Source organism: Hylobates moloch, unplaced genomic scaffold (assembly GCF_009828535.3).
Source record: "Hylobates moloch isolate HMO894 unplaced genomic scaffold, HMol_V3 SCAFFOLD_3, whole genome shotgun sequence".
Taxonomy (NCBI): Eukaryota; Metazoa; Chordata; class Mammalia; order Primates; family Hylobatidae; genus Hylobates; species Hylobates moloch.
Genome location: NW_026652278.1, coordinates 171,909,508 through 171,930,904, shown reverse-complemented (window position 1 = coordinate 171,930,904; position 21,397 = coordinate 171,909,508). Strand labels below are relative to the sequence as shown.

The 21,397-nt window shown below is 42.4% G+C and overlaps 2 protein-coding genes and 1 long non-coding RNA gene across 5 annotated transcripts in view; 1 reads left to right on the top strand and 2 right to left on the bottom strand.

Annotated features, from left to right (window-relative positions):
- Positions 1-2,340: 2,340 nt before the first annotated feature.
- Positions 2,341-9,516, bottom strand: ING2 (inhibitor of growth family member 2). Of its 2 annotated transcripts, none has more exons than XM_032148974.2 (2): positions 8,947-9,516; positions 2,341-4,327 (listed from the first exon to the last, which is right to left on the bottom strand). In XM_032148974.2, exons 1-2 carry the CDS (start codon positions 9,116-9,118, stop codon positions 3,657-3,659), a joined length of 843 nt encoding a protein of 280 aa, XP_032004865.1. In that variant the 5' UTR covers positions 9,119-9,516; the 3' UTR covers positions 2,341-3,656. The 2 variants fall into 2 exon arrangements, with proteins under 2 accessions (XP_032004865.1, XP_032004866.1); XM_032148975.2 differs by lacking the exon at positions 8,947-9,516 and adding an exon at positions 7,996-8,216.
- Positions 9,517-9,644: 128 nt separating this feature from the next.
- The window catches only part of LOC116466060 (uncharacterized), a 32,667-nt gene continuing 20,914 nt past the window's right edge, over positions 9,645-21,397 (top strand). The window contains exons 1-2 of one of the 2 annotated variants that reach the window (XR_009212958.1): positions 9,645-10,132; positions 16,626-16,735. This is a non-coding gene — a long non-coding RNA (uncharacterized LOC116466060). Of the gene's footprint in view, positions 10,133-15,809; positions 16,289-16,625; positions 16,736-21,397 lie in introns of those variants that run through there. The other variant, XR_004247340.2, reaches the window with a different exon arrangement.
- Positions 11,691-21,397, bottom strand: part of CDKN2AIP (CDKN2A interacting protein) — a 60,183-nt gene continuing 50,476 nt past the window's right edge. Inside the window, exon 4 of the mRNA XM_058436919.1 lies at positions 11,691-11,733. Coding sequence (XP_058292902.1) covers positions 11,728-11,733 — 6 coding nt within the window. The 3' untranslated portion in view covers positions 11,691-11,727. The remainder of the gene's footprint in view (positions 11,734-21,397) is intronic.

The following is a 21,397-nucleotide window of genomic DNA, read 5'->3' as shown; positions in this document are numbered from 1 at the left end:
CCTGAAGCAGAATCTGTATCTTAACCAAACATGCTTATTAACATTTGAGAAGCTCTAATTTCCTGAGTAATTTCAGTCACATGGCTTCAAACGCCATAGAGATGACTCTCCAAAATGTTTACCTCCTATTACCCTAACGGTCATATGCGGGGCTCCATGCTGGATTCTACTAGAAATCTATTAGGCATCTCAAACCTAAGCGCAAACCATAAATTTTTATTTTTTCCCCCTTCAGGCCAAAAACCCGAGTCACCCTTGTCATCTCTTTGCCTTCCAATCCCTGGGCCAAAGTTCTGTTGGCTGTACCTTTAGTACACAGAGTCCTACCACTACTACTAGCCACTACTGCTGCTGCTACCACCCTAGGCTAAGCCACCAACACTCGATGAGAAGATTTCTGAGTTGCTATTAAATCTTCTGAGTTGCTTCTCCTAAATCTCCCTATTTTCACCCAGGTTCCCTATAATATTGTATACACAGTATCCAGAGTGACCTTTAAATATGTCAGACCATGGCTCAAACCCCTCAATGGCCTCCCAAGTTTCCTACCATGGCTTCCAAGAGTCCCCAGTTCCTAGCGCCTTGTACACTGTGCTCTAATGCCCTGCTTTAGTCAAACTGCCAAGCTTGTTCCCTCCTCTCTCCCTCAAATATTTGCCTACCTTATTTCTGCTCTTAGCTCTAAGGATTACTTCCTTAGAGACACCTTTTTAAATTACCATAAATAAAAGACTCACCACCCCCCCCTTCCATTCATTTCCAGCCCTTTACTCGGTTTTCCTTTCACTTTAGCAATTTACCTGACATTTATGTATCTGACTCCTCCTCTAGAATGTATCGTCCACAAGCAGGGATATTTCCTTTTTACGCCACAACTGCTTAAAACGGTGCCTGGCACATTAAGAAGCACTCAGATGTTGAGTATTCAAGCACTGGTGGTGGAGCCACTGGGGGCAGGAGATACCTCATGTGTGTATAAGCATCTGTATATGCTTCAGATTTGCATAAATCTGGATGTAGATAATCCACAGCAGCATTCAATAAGTTGAAAACTGAAATGTGGCAGTGGTTCCAAAACATTTCTATATATTAGAATGGGGATCTTTTAAAAATTCTAATGCTTAAGCCACATTCCAAATAAATTTAGATCACAATTGCTGAGGGTGGGGCACAGATATCAGTATTTGTTGAACTCCCAGGTAATTCCAACGTTAAGTTTGGGAACCACTGGTATACACAGTATGAGTTGGTAACCATGATATGAGATCCAGAATACTCAACAAAAGAAATTCCAGTCCTAGTGCTATGGATGCTTAAGACTTCTATTTCCAAGATGCGTAGAAAACAAAACAAAAAGGCCGGGCGCGGTGGCTCAAGCCTGTAATCCCAGCACTTTGGGAGGCCGAGGTGGGCAGATCACGAGGTCAGGAGATCGAGACCATCCTGGCTAACACAGTGAAACTCCGTCTCTACTAAAAATACAAAAAATTAGCCAGGCGTGTTGGCGGGCGCCTGTAGTCCCAGCTACTCGGGAGGCTGAGGCAGGAGAATGGCATGAACCCGGGAGGCGGAGCTTGCAGTGAGCCGAGATCGTGCCACTGCACTCCAGCCTGGGGGACAGAGCAAGACTCCGTCTCAAAAAAAAAAAAAAGAAAACAAAAAAATTCATAAAACTGTTTCAGATATTAGGGCTTAAAGAGAGCACACCTTCCAGGATTTTCCAGGTTCGTTTTCCCGTCAAGTCTAATCCAAACTTGGGCATTTCTATTAGGAAGTTGATTCTTTTCTCCCACCTGCCAAGGCAGATTTACGTATGAAAAAGTGGTGACTGCTATGTAAGTCGCATCTGAAGGCTTTGGGGGTTTTGTCCATACTGATATTTTTAACGGTGTCAAGTAAAAAACCTCCATTCTGGTGACAAGGTTGTAATCACTAAAACAAAATGCCATATTCTCAAAAGGATTTCCTTACAACTCAACTAAGTTATGATGATGAGAAAGGATTTCCTAAATTCTTAATCATGCTAACGTTTCTCACTCAAAAGGTAATAGAATCAACTAGCTCCAGTCATGAATCCAAATATTCTTAGGACAGAAGCTAACAAATATTGCACATTTACCCATCTCCAAACTCACCTTTAAACTATCTTTATACCCCAGAATGAAGGACAAAATTAATGAAAGGAGAAGTCATATCATTATTAAAATCCTCACTATAGTGCAAATACTAGAAATTTCCAAGGAATCTTGGAGATATTTAAGCCAACTCATTTTACAGGTGAATGACCTGACACCCAGACGAGGTGAGATGACATGCCTAAAAGTCACACAGGAGAGCTAGAAGAGAAAAAAACATTTTTTTTTTTTCCCAAAACAAGCAGACAGGATTTTTCATGTTAATCAAAAAGAATCAAGATCATCAGATTAGGAAGAAATGAGGAATAAAACATATGTTACATATAGATTTAAAGAACTAGTCAATCTGCTGCCCCCAAAACCAAAACCTCCTCTAAACATATGGACATATATCCATCAAGATGCTTACCCTTCAAATATCAGAATCTTGGAAAATTCAATTTACAAATACATTAATTGTATTATTATGATGAAGTAAGTTAATTAAATGTGAAAACATCAAACAGCACCAATACTAGAAGTTAAGAAGGTAAATACACTATTATTTAAAATAGTCACTGATTGGGACAGAAATGAACAATAACCACTAGCAAAACCATTTAAAACAACTCTCTGACATAAAGGCAATATGTAAAGACTACTATAGGCCCTTTTCCACTGATAGGCCTGTGGCTAGGCATCCTGGCAGCGGGTCACACGGAAAATACTATTAATTAAGATGAATTTTTAAATTGTTCAACCTTGAGCCGTGATACTACATAACCCAAAGTTTGCCAATGTAAGCCAATGTATATTTTTAGTATCCTAACTACTCTAACCTGTCCCAATTAAAACAAAACACAAAACAACTCCCTTATTAAGCACTAGATCAAGTACATCTACGAAGCAGCAGCAAGGCATTGACAAATGGGCTACTGACAGTGGATCAAACTGCTACTAAGCAAAAGACAGCAGCACGTACTCTCATAAGAGCACATTATTCCACATGGAATCCCAAATTACTCTTATCTCCAGTTCCTTAAACTCCTGGAAGACTAGAGATGAACAAGCCAATGTATAAATAGGGCTAGGGAAAAAGAAGCTCAAATGGCATAGTGTCTGTATTTTAAAGTACCCAAGATCATTTGATGCTTAAGAGAAATCCCACTGTATCTAACATTTTTTTAAGCATGTATAACTAAAATGCTAGTGAAAGTTTTGTGTTTACCCAAAAAATAGCATTGCAGTTTTAAGTGAAAATGAAATAGGCATGGTTTGTGAAATTTTTATAATGTTTACACCACCCTCTTCCTGTTCCCTGCTCCTTTCATCAGGTGGGCTGAAGACTACCTGGTTGGAAATATTTGGTAATTCAGTGCAGAAAATTAAGGTCACAGGCAAAGTACAACAACTTTTAATACACCATTAATACTAATGATTAAAAATTATTGCATAGTCTTATGCATTTACCCTAAAACATTTTCTGAAAGTAAACGAATTATATAAAAGACAAATAACCCTTTAAAATGTGGATGGCCTTTACTACCTCGATCTTCTATCCTTTTTTGTCTTTTCAGTACTTTTGTCCATTGTTTTCTCATTATCTCCCCTGCACTTTGGGCAATACCACTTCCCCTTTGGTTTATAGGTAAGTGAAACACATGAAAAGTGAAACCATTCAATTGGACACTGTTCATTGTCACATCCTATCATCTCCCCGTAAGACACTTGGTTGCATAAACAGTATGTAGGTTCATTAGGATCTATTGCAAACTCAACAGGTGAAGCTTCCCTTTCCTGCTTGGCCTTGGAGCGTTTCTTTTTCTTTGCTGACTTGGATTTCTTTTCTTTAGGTGGCTGATCATCACAGTCTTCGATCCCATTTGCCATGTGACATAAATCACGGCTTTCACTGGTCCGCTGTCTGCGGGGTCTTCTTGAAGATCTTTCTGGTTGGCTGGAATCCATCTTTGCTTTATCTGAGGCTCGTTCACTTTCAGCAGGATCTTGGAAACACTGTGAATGTAACTCCATTTGTCTTGCCCGATTTTCCACCAATTCGAGCATTTGTGTAACAATCTGTATTTTTTCATCTCCCAATTCTTGACTATTAATTAGTGCTCTCTGGAGAAGCTGCTGTAGACGTTTCTTCTGGTTTAAATCATCTTCTTTCTTATATTTTTCATAGACATCATCAATTTCCTTTAACGTTTCTAAAAAAGGAAAAGAAAATGAGAACGTTATCATGTGTTAGCAGACACAACATTTCCAAGTTAGTTATTTTTTACAGAATTGAAGTTAGAACTCAAACCATAAAACCATACTCCTCTTTGGTACATATACATTAAAAACTATTTCATACAAAGACCACATTATCTAATATGAAAGTATAGTTAGAAATAAAGTAATGAAAAGAAAGGACATAAAACTAATACTCATTAATCTATATTAAAAAGAGGCTGGGTGCGGTGGCTCACGCCTGTAATCCCAGCACTTTGGGAGGCCGAGGCAGGTGGATCACCTGAGGTCAGGAGTTCAAGACCAACCTGGCCAAGATGGTGAAACCCTGTCTCTACTAAAAATGCAAAAATTAGCCGGGCATGGTGGCAGGCACCCCTCATCATTTCAGCTACTTGGGAGGCTGAGGCAGAGAACTGCTTGAACCCGGAAGGCGGAGGTTGCAGTGAGCCGAGATCGCACCACTCCACCCTGGCCTGGGCGACAGAGCAAAACTCCCTCTCAAAAAAAAAAAAAAAAAAGGGTAAGAGATGTTTGGCTAATTAATGATCAAAAGTATTTCCCATGGGCAGGAACACTGAATGCCACTTTAGTCTACTAAGTGCTGTAACACCTTCAAAACAACCCTATATATAAAATTTGCAGGCTGGGGTCCAGCTCTAAAACTTGAAAAGGTTATAGGACTAGGCTATAGATTACTGCCCAACTGTGTTTACAGGATTTACAGTCCAATCAATGACTTGTGACATGACTCCGGAGATACCATAGCTTCACTTTCACATCATACATTCTTAACAAAGAAGGCATAAGCAACTCTTAGCTTCCCATCATCTCACTTTTAATGGCTCTACTTTAGCCTCACATGGGAAATTCTGAAAATGAAACTATTTCCAGAGTAAAACTATTTCCAGAGTAGGTTCTGGTTCTGGCATCAACTGACCAAACCACTAACAAAATTACAATAAAGTCAGCACTCGATCATTCTGCCTTTGTAGATAAATCAGTAGTTCTAAGCTTTCTGAACTGCTGATTTAGTTGTATGGCACGTGGAATACATTTACTTAAATCAAATAAAAATAGCTGAGTCACTAGAAGGTATCCAAAAATCTGAAAATATAATTTCAGATGTCACCAAAAATTTACTTAAGATTAGTTTTGTTCAAATCTGTTTTATTTCTTATTCTTACAAGATGTAATGCTATCTCAAAGAGTTCTGTCCACATGGTATTTTTCATACCACATAGCATACTAGTTTTATATTCCAATATTATAATTATTAAAAACAGAAATGTTAGACAAGTAGATATATACATTGGGGCTGTCTGCAAGTAAGGCACACAAAAGCAAATATTCAACAGAACTCATTAATTAGCTTCTCCCTGGAAATCGCAGGTACTCATACTTGATGTACAACTGTCTAACTTGGAATATTTAACAAAGTGCCACCACACAGTTAAGAGTACTTATACCTGCATAGCATATTTTTGAACAAAGTTCATGTCTATTCCATTTGCTTAGCTTGGCATCTAAGCAGATTTCTTAAGAACCTAATTTCCCTACAGGAAAAATAAGGAAACTGGTTCCCTCAGACACATAAAAAATTGAGGACTAAAAAAAAAAAGAGGCAAACCTCTTTTCAAATATTTTGTACCTAATAATCAAGTGTTAGAGGCTAAGTACAGTATATATCATACCAGCACATTGATAGATGAGATAAAAAAATTAAGATACCTTATTATATAGCGAAAGAAGACAAGAAATTAACATTTACTCAGCCCCTTCTATGTGGTAAAGATTTTCTCAGTGAATCCCCACAGCAACCCCATGAGAAAGCCATCACTTCTGCTTGTGAAAAAAACTGCAACTCCAGAGATAAGAACCCCAGACTTTGAACTGTGCCAGATCTGTATGTCTGACCTCGCAGTTAAGCACTTTCTATAAACTATATGAAAGGCACTTGAAATTAAGTATCAAAGTTTAGTTTGAAGGTTGTTATTTATCTAAGAAATTATGAGTGAGAACACTAGAATAAAAATAAAGGTTCTCTAATAACCCTATCCCATAATAAGTACTTCAATTGTGAAATTGTTTTCTTCTTTATTTCTCATTTTATAAGTTTTTCAGCAGTTCTGAAAGTGTCTCAAGTAGGTGATAGAGAAATTTGAGTGTCTATATAATTTATATCACTAAATATTGCTAGAAATATTAGATTCAAAACCAGAAAATACTTAAGCACTAGTGAAGATATAAAAAACATGAAATCTGAACCCAAAATATACATAAACATAAAACTGTGAAAGCTGAGCTCAGTAACCACGTGCAGAGTGAAAACTGGTGAGTTTTTAATCACTAATCACAAACTTCATAGAGCTAAGAATTTTTATAATCTCTCAATCTTGTAAGGCCTACTATATTACTAATGTTACCAGAGCTATTAATATCTGACAATTATAGATGATCCCAAAGCAGATTTCCCTGTCAACAAATTATAGTATCCCTCACCAACTTCAAATAGCTTAACTCTTGTGCCTTCAAAGAAATGTAAAAACCTGCAAGCTTGCTGGGCCCGGTGGCTCACGCCTGTAATCCCAGCACTTTCGGAGGCCGAGGCGGGCAGATCACCTGAGGTCAGGAGTTCAAGACCATCCTGGCCAACATGGTGAAACTCCGTCTCTACTAAAAATACAAAACTTCGCCGGGCGTGATGGCAGGTGCCTGTAATCCCAGCTACTCGGGAGGCTGAGGCAGGAGAATCGCTTGAACCCGGGAGGCAGAGGTCGCAGTGAGCCAAGATCGAGCCACTGCACTCCAGCCTAGGGGACAGAGCAAGACTGTCTAAAACAACAACAACAATACAAACTGCAAGCTTTACAAACTTTGGTGTTATCTGAAAAACTAGAAAGGTTCCATATACAATTATTAAGCACGTATCATTTTTAGGTTACCATTCATGTTTGTGCTCCATATCTGAAGAAATCCCCTTGGACAGTTTTAATTAAAATTTAAATTGTTTGAAAACAAGGATATGCATCTAAAGTAGCAGGCTCTGGAGCCAAATATCCTACACCTAATTAACTGGACGAGTTACTTAAACCCCTGTAATCTGTAAAAGAAATATTTATATAATGGTCTGGACCCAGCGCATCAGTTTTAATTCCCTCCCCCCCCCCCCCACAAACACGGATCAGTCCTATGAATCCTATGGATTCAGAAAACAGAAACAAATTTATAAACAAAAAAATCAGAGACTCTTATGTCACCCAAGAAGTGGATTCCTTACAGACTTTTAAACTATAGGATTACTGGCGTGTCTACAAAAACAGAGAATGGGTCCAGGAAATTATCTTTAAAGTCCGTATGGCTGTTTCCATACTATGTTCAAGGTCTGTTCCTCGATTCAAGGTTATTAAGCGCAACACATTTCCCCTTTTAAACTGCCCTCCTAGTAGCACCACCGATAGAAGGTGATAACACTGTAAGGAAGGTCGATTCTGTCCCGGCTTCACGGGTCGGCCCGCAAACGGTGGTTTCGCCTCAACACTTAAAGTCGGAGAAGGAGGGGCTCGGGGACGCCAGGCGGTTGCCCAGTCAACCAACCCACTTCCTCCTGAAGCCCGGAAGTGACACATGTCCCGGAACCTACGCGGAGCCAGGATCCGCGACGGTCCGAGATGCTGATCGCCGTCCTGATCCATTGGTTGGGAAAGAGACTGGAAACATCACCGCAAAACATGCTGCAAAGCCCGACTCGGATTCCGCTGGGGCCGAACCAACGCCCCCGCACAGCCCCGACTCTCTCCCCAGCATCCGGCTCGCCGCCGCCCCTCTCGCGACCAGCCATTTTCCAGGCCCGCGGGAACGCGCGCCGCGCCCCTCCCACGCCCCACGTCACGCCCGCAGGCCCCACCTCCGGCGCGGGGGCCCTCCCCGCCACACACGCCCCTCTCTTCCTCTCCCGCGGGGGACCCCTCCCCTCTTAACCATTTTGCAGAAAGAGCTGGGCTAGGGCTGCGACGCGGGGCGGCCGCGAACTTTCCCGGGGCGAGAGAGCGGAACGGACTGCTCTCCTCCGGGCCGGGGCAGGAGCGCGGAGGAAGGCCCCCTCAGTCCGCCTCCGCGGCCTCTCGCCCCCTCCCCCAGCACGTTCCAAAGCACCCGCACTCCGGGGTGGGGGCGAGTGAGGTGGGGAAGCGCGCCCCGCAGACCAGCGGGAGCCCGGCCGCTCACTCCCTCCGGCCCTTGCCCGGCTGCAGTCCCGGGCCGGGGCGGCAGGGTCTGCGGCACGGGGCGGGCGAGCGCCTGAACAAATGCTAGCTGCTTAAAATGGCTGATTCCCCTCAGCGGCAGCTGCAGCCGCTGGGTCTGCAGCGGGGGCTGACGAGCGGCCCCCACCCCCACTCCGGGGACCCCAGAGAAGTACTCGCCCACCGCGGGGCAAGGGAGGGCCGCGAACCCGGTCTCCAGTCCTCCCCGTCCCGCTCGGCAGACCCTCGGTGCGCTCGGGGAGACTGTCACGGGAGAAAGGGAAGGTGGCACTCCCCCGGACAGGCTCCCCGCCACCGGCTCCCGAGGCCGGCAGCCCCGCGGTCCCTACCTTGATATTTGTTGTCCAGCTCTCGAAGCACAGACACGTTCCTCTGCATGTCGTGGGGCAGCGACTCTACGCACTCAAGGTAGTCCTGCACGTAGCAGGTGAGCAGCCGGCTCCGCTCCCCGGTCAGGAGCGCGGCCGACGAGTACAGTTGCTGCTGCTGCTGCCCTAACATCCTGCCGATCCGCGCCGTCGCCGCCGCCTCCGCATCCAGCAGCTGCACATGCACCGGCCGCGGCCGCCGCGGGCCCTCAGCTCAGCAGCCCGGCGCCGCGGGAACCCCGCAGCCGCTCGAGAGGGCACGGCCGCGCTCCCCGATCTCCACTCCCCCTAGAGCAGCCCTCACTCCCCGCCCCCGCAGCACCAGCCCAGGGGCGGGGCGAAACCGGGGCTCCCTCCTTTCTCCCCTCCCGCTCCAGGACCGGAGCAGAGGGGATCCCCTCGGTGGGGCCGGCGCCGGGGTCCCAGGCGCTGACACTTCCTGTCCCCGTCGGAGTCCCCAGATGCTACGAGTGCCGTCTCGCAGCCCGGATCCCCATGACAAGCCCGTCGCCGCCCGCCTGTCCCCAGTCACCCTCCGTGCCTGACGGAGAGCCTCCGGCTGGCCTGCCCCCGCCCCTCCGCCCGCGGCCGCCTCTGCGCCTGCGCAGTGCTCGCTCCGAATAAGGCCTGGGCCCGCCCCTACCGCCTACCGAAGGGTTCGCATTCTCCCGCCTTCGCTCCGCCGCCCGGGCGATTGGTCTGCCGGCTCCGGGCTAGTGGGGGAGGGTGTGGGGGGCGGCCAAACGGCAGGCCGCGCCCCGCCCCCCTTAAAGGGGAAGCCCGGGGAGCCAGTCTCTGCGCCCCGCATCTGAATGGGACCCGGGAGGGGAAGCGGCTCGGTGCTTCCTGCCGTCCTCCCCGCGGGAAGGGGCAGCTCCTCTCGGCTCGCTCCGCCCGGCCACACCGGCTTTTTCCCCATCAGGCGGTCCGAGTGCGGCTCCTCGCGAGCCTGCAAAGGAGCAGCGGGCGGTTCCTTTTCGGACGACCTGGAGCGAGGCCTGCAGGACTGCGCGCCCCGGCGGGCGGCGGGCGGCTCCCGGCATGCGCGGCGGCTGCGTTCCCGCCGCCTCCGAGCTCGCCTGGGGCTGCCGCCCGCCTCCTGCCGGGCCCTCAGGCTCGCCCGGCACCGCGGGGCTTGATCGGGGAGGTAGGCGGTGCTCCCTCCGGCCCCCGGCGTCGTGTGCGCTGCGGGTTTCGTGGCCCTTCCCCTGCGCTGGAATCTTCTGTGTCATTTAGGGGGAGGGGATGCGGGACGGCATCTGCCTGCCAACGCATTGGTCCCACAGACAGCGTTTAAAAACAACTGCTTTGGGGAGTGTCAGAACATTTAAGCACAGGACGTCGGCGAGGCTTCCTGGCGGAGTGGGGCACACGCCAGCTTTACGGGACTTTTTGCTCAGTTCTGCCCCAGGACTACAATCGGAGGGGACCTGGGGCATGGAGGAGACGCGAGTAAAAACCTAGTCAGCGGGCAGGCCCTCGGCCCTATAATCTACGTGATCTAGTGGGGTTTCATTTCGGTGTAGTGTAAACGAGATGCCAGGCAGAGGAGCTGATTTTAATTACAGATGGACATTTTTGAAAGAAATGGGTGCAAGTAGAATGAATGCATGGAGAATTGTAATGGATGCCTATGTAAACAAGCCCAACTGCGAGTACTACCTTTGAGTTAAAAAGAAAATGTGAGTGAGTGGTGACAAATTTGGATCTTCTTAGATCCAGTTTGCAGCGTTGGTACACCTGAATGGTGACCTATTTAGAGCACTTTTGAAACAGCTGTTAATAGTAACTAGCCTTTGACTTGCAAAGAGAAATCTAGATCTTTATCTAGAGGAGATTTTAAATTTCAAACCAAAATAAAGCACTCCAGGCAATTTGACGTCTTGGGACGTCAACTATTTCAAAGGACTGGGAAATTGTCTTGGGTTATTATCCTAGGACACTGAGGTTTGGGCCAGTATTAAGTCAACCCAGACAGTACAGTGGGTAGTATTTCTGAGAACATTCGGGGATTTTACTGTTCTTGAAATCTTTCGGCCGAGTCTCGTCAAAAAACCGCCACTGTGAAGAACTGAATTTTACTCGTTTTTACTTGAACCTTGCTATTTTTGTTTTCTCACAAGTTTGAATAAACTGGTCTTTATCAAAGGCCCAAAATAATGTGGGGTGCCTTGTTATAGGTCAGACACCGAATGTACCTGTGGATTTTATTCAGTCTGATAAGTGATCTGCAAGTAGATAAGAAATGTGTTTAGAAACTAGAAGGGGAAAAAGGCAAAGATGCAGAATACCTGGAGTACTCCAGAAACAGAGCAAGATGAGAGGAGGGATGAGCATGGGATAGGAGACATTGATAGCATTATTTTCACCTTTTATAATTCTGTTGAACAGGCTGGAAAAACAAACAAAAAAAAATCCAAAGAATATTTTAGCTGGTACTGATCTAAAACTACAAAACACTGTAATATGTAATATATGTATATGTATGAATTATTTTAGACATGCGTTTCTTGCTATATTTATTTTAAAAGGTTAATCTAAGACTTATTCTTGCCACCCCGAAAAAAAAAATCGCCACAAACCCTAAACTCAACTCTTGACCTCGGTTATTGAGCGCTGTCCTTCCCTTCTGAGTGGTCACTTAACTGGAAATATGGGGCCTCTTCAGATTGAATTTCTTGTCTTCTAAATGCAAAATTTAAAATCTCCCGTTCTCAGCAACTAGAAATTAATTGATGGTATTTAATCCTGTGAATAAAGCAAAAGGGCATTTTATTTGCTCTAATAATAATACAGTGTATTATCTACCATAAAGCAACCTAAAAAAACATAAGTAACTGATCTCCCCAAATTAGTCTGGGATTACCTTGAATTTCTAAGCCAGTGACTTTAAGAGGTCCCTGGCAGGAAATGTGTATGCCTCCGTACCTGTCTCTTGGGGAGAGCAACAACTTCAAACTGGTTGAAAACAAACTGGCAAGTAATTGTGAAAGATTCCTAAAGATGCCTGCTAAGAAAATTCAGCTTCTGTGAGTCAGACCAAATAAATGAAATCCTTTTCTTTTTTCTACTTTTTAATATTTTTAAACTTTTATGGAAATTTTCAGACAAAGGCAAAAGTAATACTACAATAAATCCTTATATACCGTTTACCCAGGTTCAACATTTAGCAACATATGGCTAAGATTATTTAATCTATAGCCCTTCACACTCCCTCACTCTTGCTGGATTTTTATCATTTTATCTGTAAATACTTTAAATATGAATAATATTTAATATGAATAGGTAAAATATAACAGTTGTTTTTTGTTTGTTTGTTTTTGAGACGGAGACTTGCTTTTGTCGCCCAGGCTGGAGTGCAATGGGGCGATCTTGGCTCTTTGCAACCTCCACGTCCCAGGTTCAAGCGATTCTCCTGCTTCAGCCTCCCAAGTAGCTGAGATTACAGGCATGTGCCACCATGCCCAGCTAATTTTTGTATTTTTAGTAGAGATGGGGTTTCACCATGTTGGTTAAAGCTGATGTCGAACTCCTGACCAGTGATCCGCCTACCTTGGCCTCCCAAAATGCTGGGATTACAGGCGTGAGCCACCGTGCCTGGCCAAGATAACAGTTTTTTAAACATATCTGTAATACCATGTATTCTGCCTCTCCAGATTTTCTTACTATCATTTAATAACTACACAATTCAAATTTTTCTGTTGTCTCATTAAATCTTTCACATATGGTTTAACAGTATCCAGCAAATCCCGTGCATTTTATTTGGTTAATGAGGTCTTTTCCAAACCAGTAAGAGGCAGTTTATTCCCTGTTTAATTCAGTGAAGCAGAGAGCAATGTTTTTCTGAGGAAGATATTTAAGTAGTTTAAAATCACTGCCCTTAAATATGGAGAAATTCAAGAAGAAATCCTCATATGAAAAAGTCACCAATTGATAGCGTGTTGTAAGAAATGTAATTGTACCTGATGCAGATAAATAAATCTTTAATAATCTAGGAGGCTGTGTTAGAGTGTAATTTGTTCTAGAAGGTCCAGTGAAGCATCTTAAATTATAGTGAAAAACCCTAAAACTTTAAGTCAATTCATTAGTACAAAAAGCAACTAAAGAAAAACCTAATAGTCCTGTAATCCCAGCACTTTGGGAGGCTGAGGCGGGCAGATCACGAGATCAGGAGATCGAGACCATCCTGGCTAACACGGTGAAACCCCATCTCTATTAAAAATGCAAAAAATTAGCTGAGCGTAGTGGCGGGTGCCTGTAGTCCCAGCTACTGGGGAAGCTGAGGCAGGAGAATGGCATGAACCCAGGAGGCGGAGGTTGCAGTGAGCTGAGATCATGCCACTGCACTCCAGCCTGGGTGACAGAATGAGATTCCGTCTCAAAAAAAAAAACAAAAAAACCTAATAGTTTGCATCTCCACTGAACTCAGTTTCAAAGCATTTTTTATTACTTTATTACATAAGTAATACTATTGTAGAAAAAATTTAAATAGAAATAAAAAGATATATAAAAGTCACTACAAACTGGAGATAACTCTTGTCAATATCTAAATATGTTCCAAGATGTAATTCCATTTTAGCAGTTCTTTTGCTTTAAGAAAACACTTTGGCTAGGATTGAAGGACAAAGTTAGGCCAGGTGTGGTGGCTCATGCCTGTAATCCCAGCACATTGCCACGAGGTGGGCAGATCACCTGAGGCCAGGAGTTCGAGACCAGCCTGACCAATAATGATGAAACCCCATCTCTACTAAAAATACAAAAATTAGCCGGGCGTGGTGGCATGCGCCTGTAAGACAGGAGAATCGCCTGAACCCGGGAGGCGGAGATTGCAGTGAGCCGAGATGGTGCCATTGCACTCCAGCCTGGGCAGCAAGAGCAAAACTCTGTCCATTAGAAAAAAAAAAAAAAGACAAAGTTAAGAAAATATCAGATTCTGTAGAAGGAATATTAGAAATCTGAGCAATATCCCCCTGTACGTGGAGTTTATGTGATAGACTGCACAGATTTAACTGGTGTATACAGTCCATCCTACTGCTTTAGATTATAGTACTATTCAGCATTAGGATGACTACTAAAAGCAAAACATGATCCTAAAACGTTTTAACGAAGGGACTGTGTGAATGACTGGGATTGTAGTGAAGAGGAAATTCAGTATAATAAGATCTCATATTTTCATAACCAAGAAAAAAGGCAAACATAATATCCCCTTAGCTATCCCAAAGAGAAAAAATAGCACATATGGTATACTTTGCATATTGCTGACCAGAAAAACATTCAATTTTCCCTGGCTAGTTACCATAGTTACATGAGCCCTTTATAACATCAAGAGGGGGAACTAGGTCACAGTATTGAAGGAGTTTGAATTATGCAATTATGTTTTTTAAAAGCAGAGGAAAGGGTTTTTAATTTAGAGAAGAGAGATTTATATTCTGTTCAAAATTGAAATTTTGGTCTAGTTTTGCTGGCAAAACCTAAAAATTTGTCCAAAATTTAATAGTTGATATACTACATATAAGTTATTCAACCTATACAAATAACATAATAGCTAGATCCATAAAAATGACATATTCTGTCTTTGTAGATATCCCTTTTTCTCAATAAACTGCTACCCGAAAATGTTTTTGCAGGTAATCAGGAAACCCAACAATTGCCTAGCGTCTGAGAGTAGCCAAACCATGTGTAAACTAAAGCCTTAACTCTTCCGGTCTTTGAAAGTGTGAGGTAAAGGTTGGCACAGTGCCTGTCAGATGCTACTCTTTGTTGTACAGCGATTTTCCTATTGATTTCATCAAATGGAAGTGAGTGGCAGGAAGGGAATGTATTGAAAGTTGTGGTGGCACAGCCTTCACCCTTCCTTTATATGTATTATTATTATTATAATTATTTTTACTAACAACCTTACAAAAAAGATGTTTTTATTTAAAAAAAAAAAAAAAAAAAAGCCTTGGCCTTGTGGCTCACCTATAACCCCAGACTTTGGGAGGCCAAGGTAGGAGGATCACTTGAGAGCAGGAACATGAGAACAGCTTGAGTAGCAGAGACATCGTGTCTCTGCAAAAAATTTAAAAATTAGCCGGGTGCAGTGGTGCGCACCTATAGTATCAGCTACTTGGGAGGCTGAGGCAGGAGGATCCCTTGAGCCCATGAGTTTGAGGCTGCAGTGAGCTAGGATCGTACCACTGCACTCCAGCCTGGGCAACAGAGTGAGACCCTGTCTCAAAAAGAAAATGCATCTCAAGGTTGCATGATTCCAGATAGTTGTTTTCAGTCTCATGATCACTCTAGACTCGTAATTTTTTAATGCTGAAGTTATCTTAGATCAACGATTTCTCCAAAGGAAGGAAGAGCAGGCAACAAGCAGCCCAACTGGGTAGCTGGAGGAGCCAGTGCTGCTGATGGTAGTTTATCCTACCCATCATCTATGTAAGGATGGGGAAGAGGATGGAGATCACTATTACAGATCACCTACAGACCAGCTTTTTTACAGGTGATAGTATTGGGACCCAGATAACTTAGCTTGCCCAGTGTCATATAACAATCCATAAAATAAGTATATACCTAAAAGTTTAAGAGTTAAACAAATAATTATGTTTTTTCTGGCTGACAATTATTGAAGGGAGAAGCGGGCCCATGGGAAAAAATTAAGAACTCAGATATCATAAAATATTTTTCTGTGAAGTCTTGCATCAAATTTAACAACATCTCCTCTGAAGGAAAATCAGAATTTCCTGAAGAATAATGTTTCAAGTAACCACCCAGTCAAAAGTACTAGAAACTGTGTATAAAGGATCAATGCCTTATGCCTTCAGCACTAGCTAAAGAATAGTCTTTTAAAAATGAAACTAATGCTATCGGCTAGGTGCTTTTTGCTAAATCTATCGTTTATTTGAAGTACTTGATTATTTAATGAGGTCTTATTAGAGCTATTGTTACATTAATTGCTCTTAGCATGGTTAATTTAATCCAATATTTGGTAAGTATTGATTATCTTTCATGGGTAACATTGTTTTGTTTTGTTTTGTTTTTTGAGATGAATCTCACTGTGTCACCAGGCTGGGGTGCAGTGGTGTGATCTCAGCTCACTGCAACCTCTGCCTCCTGCGTTGAAGTGATACTCCTGCCTCAGCCTCCCAAGTAGCTGGGACTACAGGCACACGCCACCACACCCAGATAATCCTTGCATTTTTTAGTAGAGAGGGGTTTTCACCATGTTGAGCAGGATGGTCTCGATCTCTTGACCTCATGATCTGCCCACCTCGGCCTCCCAAAGTGCTAGGATTATAGGCATGAGCCACCATGCCCGGTAAGGGTAACAGATATTTAAAAATTATTTATTTCCATAAATTGACATTCTCTGACTGTTTTATATATGAAACCAGTATATCTCACTTTACACAATACATATGTTTCTGGAAAATTGTATTTAAATCTTATTTTGCTAAATCGGGTAATTTTAAATGTGCCAGTTCTATAAAATGAGACCGAAATTTTGAAAATGAAAATATTCATTTAATACAAATAATTTATCTTATTTTATTTCTTTTTCTCTGTTGTTACCTTGAGAAAACATAGGTAGTGTTCATTAACTGCAGTCTAGATGTACTTTCATTTTCTTGTTCTAACTATACTGTACCTTGCAGATATTTTAGTACAACATCTTTTCATCACAGAAATGATATCTTCAGGGAAAAGACTTCGAAAAAGTGCCTGAAGTGACAGAACACATATTTTCTTCTGGTATCTGGCTAAAGTAAGTACTAAAATTGATTAAAAACAAAGATATAAAAGATACGGGGGAAAATTATATGGGAAGTATTAGAAGCTAAAAAGCTATATGTTAAGGGGAAATAGAAGAATCAGAGAAAGAAATGATTATTTGAGCCCTTACTGATGATAGTAGAATATTAAAATTAAAATTTAGGGACTGAGATATACAAATTTTATTTATAGAGACTATTTGTGATACTTCTTTTCAATAACAAAAATAGTTGCTGGCCAGGTGCGGTGGCTCACGCCTGTAATCCCAGCACTTTGGGAGGCCAAGGCAAGCAGATCACTTGAGGTCAGGAGTTCGAGACCAGCCTGGCCAACATGACGAAACCTCACCTCTACTAAAATACAAAAATTAGCTGGGTGCAGTGGCAGGCATCTATAATCCCAGCTACTCAGGAGGCTAAGGCAGGAGAATTGCTTGAGCCCACGAGGCAGAGCTTGCAGTGAGCTGAGATTGCGCCACTGCATTTCAGCCTGGGCGACAGAGTGAGACTCTGTCTCAAAAAAAAAAAAAATTGTGTGTGTGTTTGTGTATGTGCATATATATGTGTGTGTGTGTGTATGCGTGTGCGTGTGTGTATAGTTGTAATACAGGGTTAGAGCAATAGCATATCTAACCTAGTCTTTGACTTGATAATTGGCATGTTGATTAAAAAATAATTTCAAAAAGCCAAGTGACTTCCTTATATGATATTACATTTAGGATATCCTAAACAATGTTAACTTTGTATTCAGATTAAATATCTCTGGAAAAATAGTCTGGCAATATCTAGAGGCTTCATTTATCCTTTTGCACATTTGTTTTTCTTTTTTTGGTATATGTATTATTTTAACAAAAATTTATGCTTCATCTAAAATATAAAAGAAACAAAAAACTGGGTGGGTGCGGTGGCTCATGCCTGTAATCCCAGCACTTTGAGAGGCCAAGGCGGGTGGATCACGAGGTCAGGAGATCGAGACCATCCTGGCCAACATGGTGAAACCCCATCTCTACTAAAAAAAATACAAAAAATTGCATGATGTGCGCGTGCCTGTAGTCCCAGCTATTTGGAAGGCTGAGGCAGGGGAATCGCTTGAACCCGGGAGGCAGAGGTTGCAGTGAGCCGAGATCGCGCCATTGCACTCCAGCCTGGCGACAGAGCGAGACTCCGTCTCAAAAAAAAAAGAAAAGAAACAAAGAACTTTATGCACTTTCTGGAATAACAAAATGCAAATGTAATATTATCTACCAGGAAAAGAGTAGATAAGTAGATACACCAAATAGTTGGATTTAGTTCACTTTTATTATAATTTTTTTTACTTATTAGTCATGTCTGGTCTTAGTATACCAGCATTCTAATAACACATAAATTATTACACAAATTACAGTGAAGAAGTACCACAACTGGTAAATTTGAAGCTTCTGAAGACTTCTCACTTTAGGAATTAATCTAGGCAGTTTTGGCTTAGAAACACATTTTTTGTGAAAAATTTTTAGCAGTTTAAGAGAGGTTCTAGGTAACCCTTTTCTCATTCAGTATGGCCCTCAATGTGCTGCTAAGAGCTTTAACAATTTTTGCAGGATCTCACTTGAGTATTTTAGGTTCAGATGGAACAATTCTTATCACTTTTATGAATCAGATGTTTTAAAATTCAAATTTAGATTGATGTTAAATGTTAACACCATCTATAACATCTGCCTACACCCTCAGAAGGGACCTATGAAATGTTAACTAGCCAAGGAATCCTTTTCTGACTGTGGTCTTTTCTGTAGGAATGAAATTTGGCAGAAATATTTAATGAAGAGGAATGTGAACAGAGCAGTTGAGAAAGGAGAAAGGTTGGGAGAAGACTCCAGATGTCATAAAGCAAAGAGAGGATGAGGCACAGGAAGCAGCTCTTATTATTTCTGTTGCACTTTGGCTCAGAGAACTCCAAGCAATTGATTCTATCCTAAGGACATATTTTTTCAATTTGAGATATAATTAATTTGTTTTCCAGTAAAATAGATATTAGTAGATCTATAACATACAGGAAACAATCGAAAATAGAGATAAGTGGTAATAATACCTCATTATGTAAGACATCTTTTTCAGAAAATTATACTTCAGTGTGTGGTGCATTGGCTTTCTAGGAAAGAATGGGAGGGAGAACCCTGCTGAAATGAATAATGGCCTGGGGGAGAGGGGAAGAGAAGCAAGAGAAAGGAGCAGTTAAGAGGAAAATGAGGTCATATGGAAAGAAGGAAATAGATCAGGGCATCTTTAGGAGCTAATATCAACTGGGTTTAGTGACTGTATTTAGAGGATGGGAGAGAAGAGGTATCATCTAGGGTTTTGGCTTGGGCCACAGGTAGATCTTGTTAAGGCTGTATGAAATAGAAAATCCAGGAGGTAACGCAGGTGTGTGGGGGAAATGATACAAATGTAAATCATACAAGGATATGAACCCTGTAGATTTTACAACTTTGAGCTCTATCTTTCTTAGGCCTCCTCTTCTAAGCAGCATAAACTACTGCTGCCTACATGTTGCCTGTTCATAAAGGCTGAGGCAGGGGAGTCGCTTGAACTCGGGAGGTGGAGGTTGCAGTGAGCCGAGATCACACCATTTCCCTCCAGCCTGGTGACAGAGCGAGACTCCATCTCAAAAAAAAGAGAAGAAAAAAACAAAGAACTTTATGCACCTTCTGGAATAACAAAATGCAAACGTAATGTTATCTACTGGGATAGAAATTGGAGGCTAGAATATGTTGGGTAGGGTAGAGAGACTAGAGGGAATGATTTAGCAATAAAATAGGTTTAAATATCTTCTCACATGCCCAGACTTAATTAGCTTTGTATTATTCCTATTAGTAAGCCAGGAATTAGTTCTAGGTGATAAGCAAGGATGCGCAGGGCCTTGTGAGGAAAAGAGTCACTGTAGCAGTTCTGGTTGCTTACGCCTTGCATGTCTCCAGGGGAACCATCTCTGACCTTGGCCAACCCCTGGATTGCAATCCTTGGAGTGTTCTTTATGTTAGTGATGATGATTTTGTTGTATACACCTGGAGCATTGGACCATTCCATACTGGCTCACCAAGTTGCATTGCACAAACCCCAAGATTGATAAATAGGCACCTGGTTTTATTATTGGGCCCCTGAGTTTTGGTCGCCATAGCCAATTCCACAGCAGAGTATGCGTACATGAATAGCCTCCCACAAAAGCCTTAGACCCTGAGACTCAAGTGGGATTCTGTGGGCAGAGACATTCCACACGTGTCTGTAGTTTGCTGAGAGAGAGAGAGAGAGAATTCCTGTGTAGCTGCAGGCAAAGGACAACAGAATCCTATATTGGACCTCTCTGGACTCCACTGATGCATCTTTTCCTGTTGCTTTTGCTCTGTATCCTTTGCTGTCATTAATCTTAGCCACGTATTAATATATAACCTGCTATTGAGTCTTGTGAGGCCTTCTGGGATCACCAAAGGAAACAACCATATACCTAGTACTGAAGAGATTCTTTTTAAAGCCCAATTTGTCCATCTGAGTCTTGACAGGATTCACTGAAAAAGAATAATCAACATATGTGAGTATCTCCAGTGTCGAGGTTTAAATGAAATCAAGGCTTTGGTCTTTGTCCATGAGACATTTATAGTCTTTATAGGGACATGACACATGTTAGGGAAATGCTTATGAGCGTAAGTATAAATAAAAGCAAATTGGCAATGACGGCAGAATTAAAGAGAGATTAAAATTGGTAAAAGTCAAGCAAGGCTAATGAAAGATGGTAGGTATTTAAGAAGAGATATAGGACTGCATTATCAAATGATAGCCATAATTTTCCCCCATATGTACTTTAGCAGTATGTAAAAACTGTAAAACAAAAAACTTTTTTCTTGGGTTTTATCTGATATATTCCAAGCTCAACTCAAGTTTGATGAATTATTTGTATGGAATCTAAATTTGTACTAAATCAAAATTTAAGTGTTTTATGCAAAAATTTTTTACGGATTTCAGCTGTAGGATAATGTTCTCATGTGTTATTATCCCAGAGACTCCATGCCAATTCCTATTATAATCAGTCACACCTGATAATTCCTTCAGTTGTGTGGTTAAGCTGCTTGTGTCCAAAGCAGTTTACCTGAACTACACATGTGCAGGGCAGACTGTAAGCAGCCCAGATTAAGAAGGAACTTTGAAGGTTCTGCTTCCTGTAATGGCCAGATAGCTCCTGTCAGATCAGTGTTTCTGCAAATAACAGCTATACATTCTGAACAGAATTTTTAAATCTACCAAAAGGCAGTGGAGAGCAAGAAAAAGAAGGCAAATTCTGGACAGGAGTCCACACTTGGAAGAAGGAAATAGCAGTTCATGAGTTTCATTATATAAGAATGTCATTTAGCCTTGGGGCAGGTCCTCATCAGTATCATGTAGAATGACTATAACTTTCAAACTTGCAGACTTACTGGCTTGAAGAGCCAGAGGTTGGAGTCCAGGACAACCACAGGGTGGTGTATGGTCTAAAGTTAATACCATGTATTGCCTTGATATCTGGTAAAATCAGGAGGCCCTTGAATGGCCTAACTACAAGTTCCTGTCCACACTCCGCTCCTTAGCTCAAGGATCAGGCACATTTCCTGCTTATTCCTGAGTCACAGGTTTTAGTTCCCTGACAGCTTATG

Excerpts from the sequence above, each read along its gene's own strand:
- ING2 (XM_032148974.2), bottom strand. The coding sequence starts at position 9,118 with ATGTTAGGGCAGCAGCAGCAGCAACTGTACTCGTCGGCCGCGCTCCTG. Across the intron at positions 4,328-8,946 it reads GCTGGACAACAAATATCAAG|AAACGTTAAAGGAAATTGAT; the intron begins GTAGGGACCGCG and ends TTCCTTTTTTAG.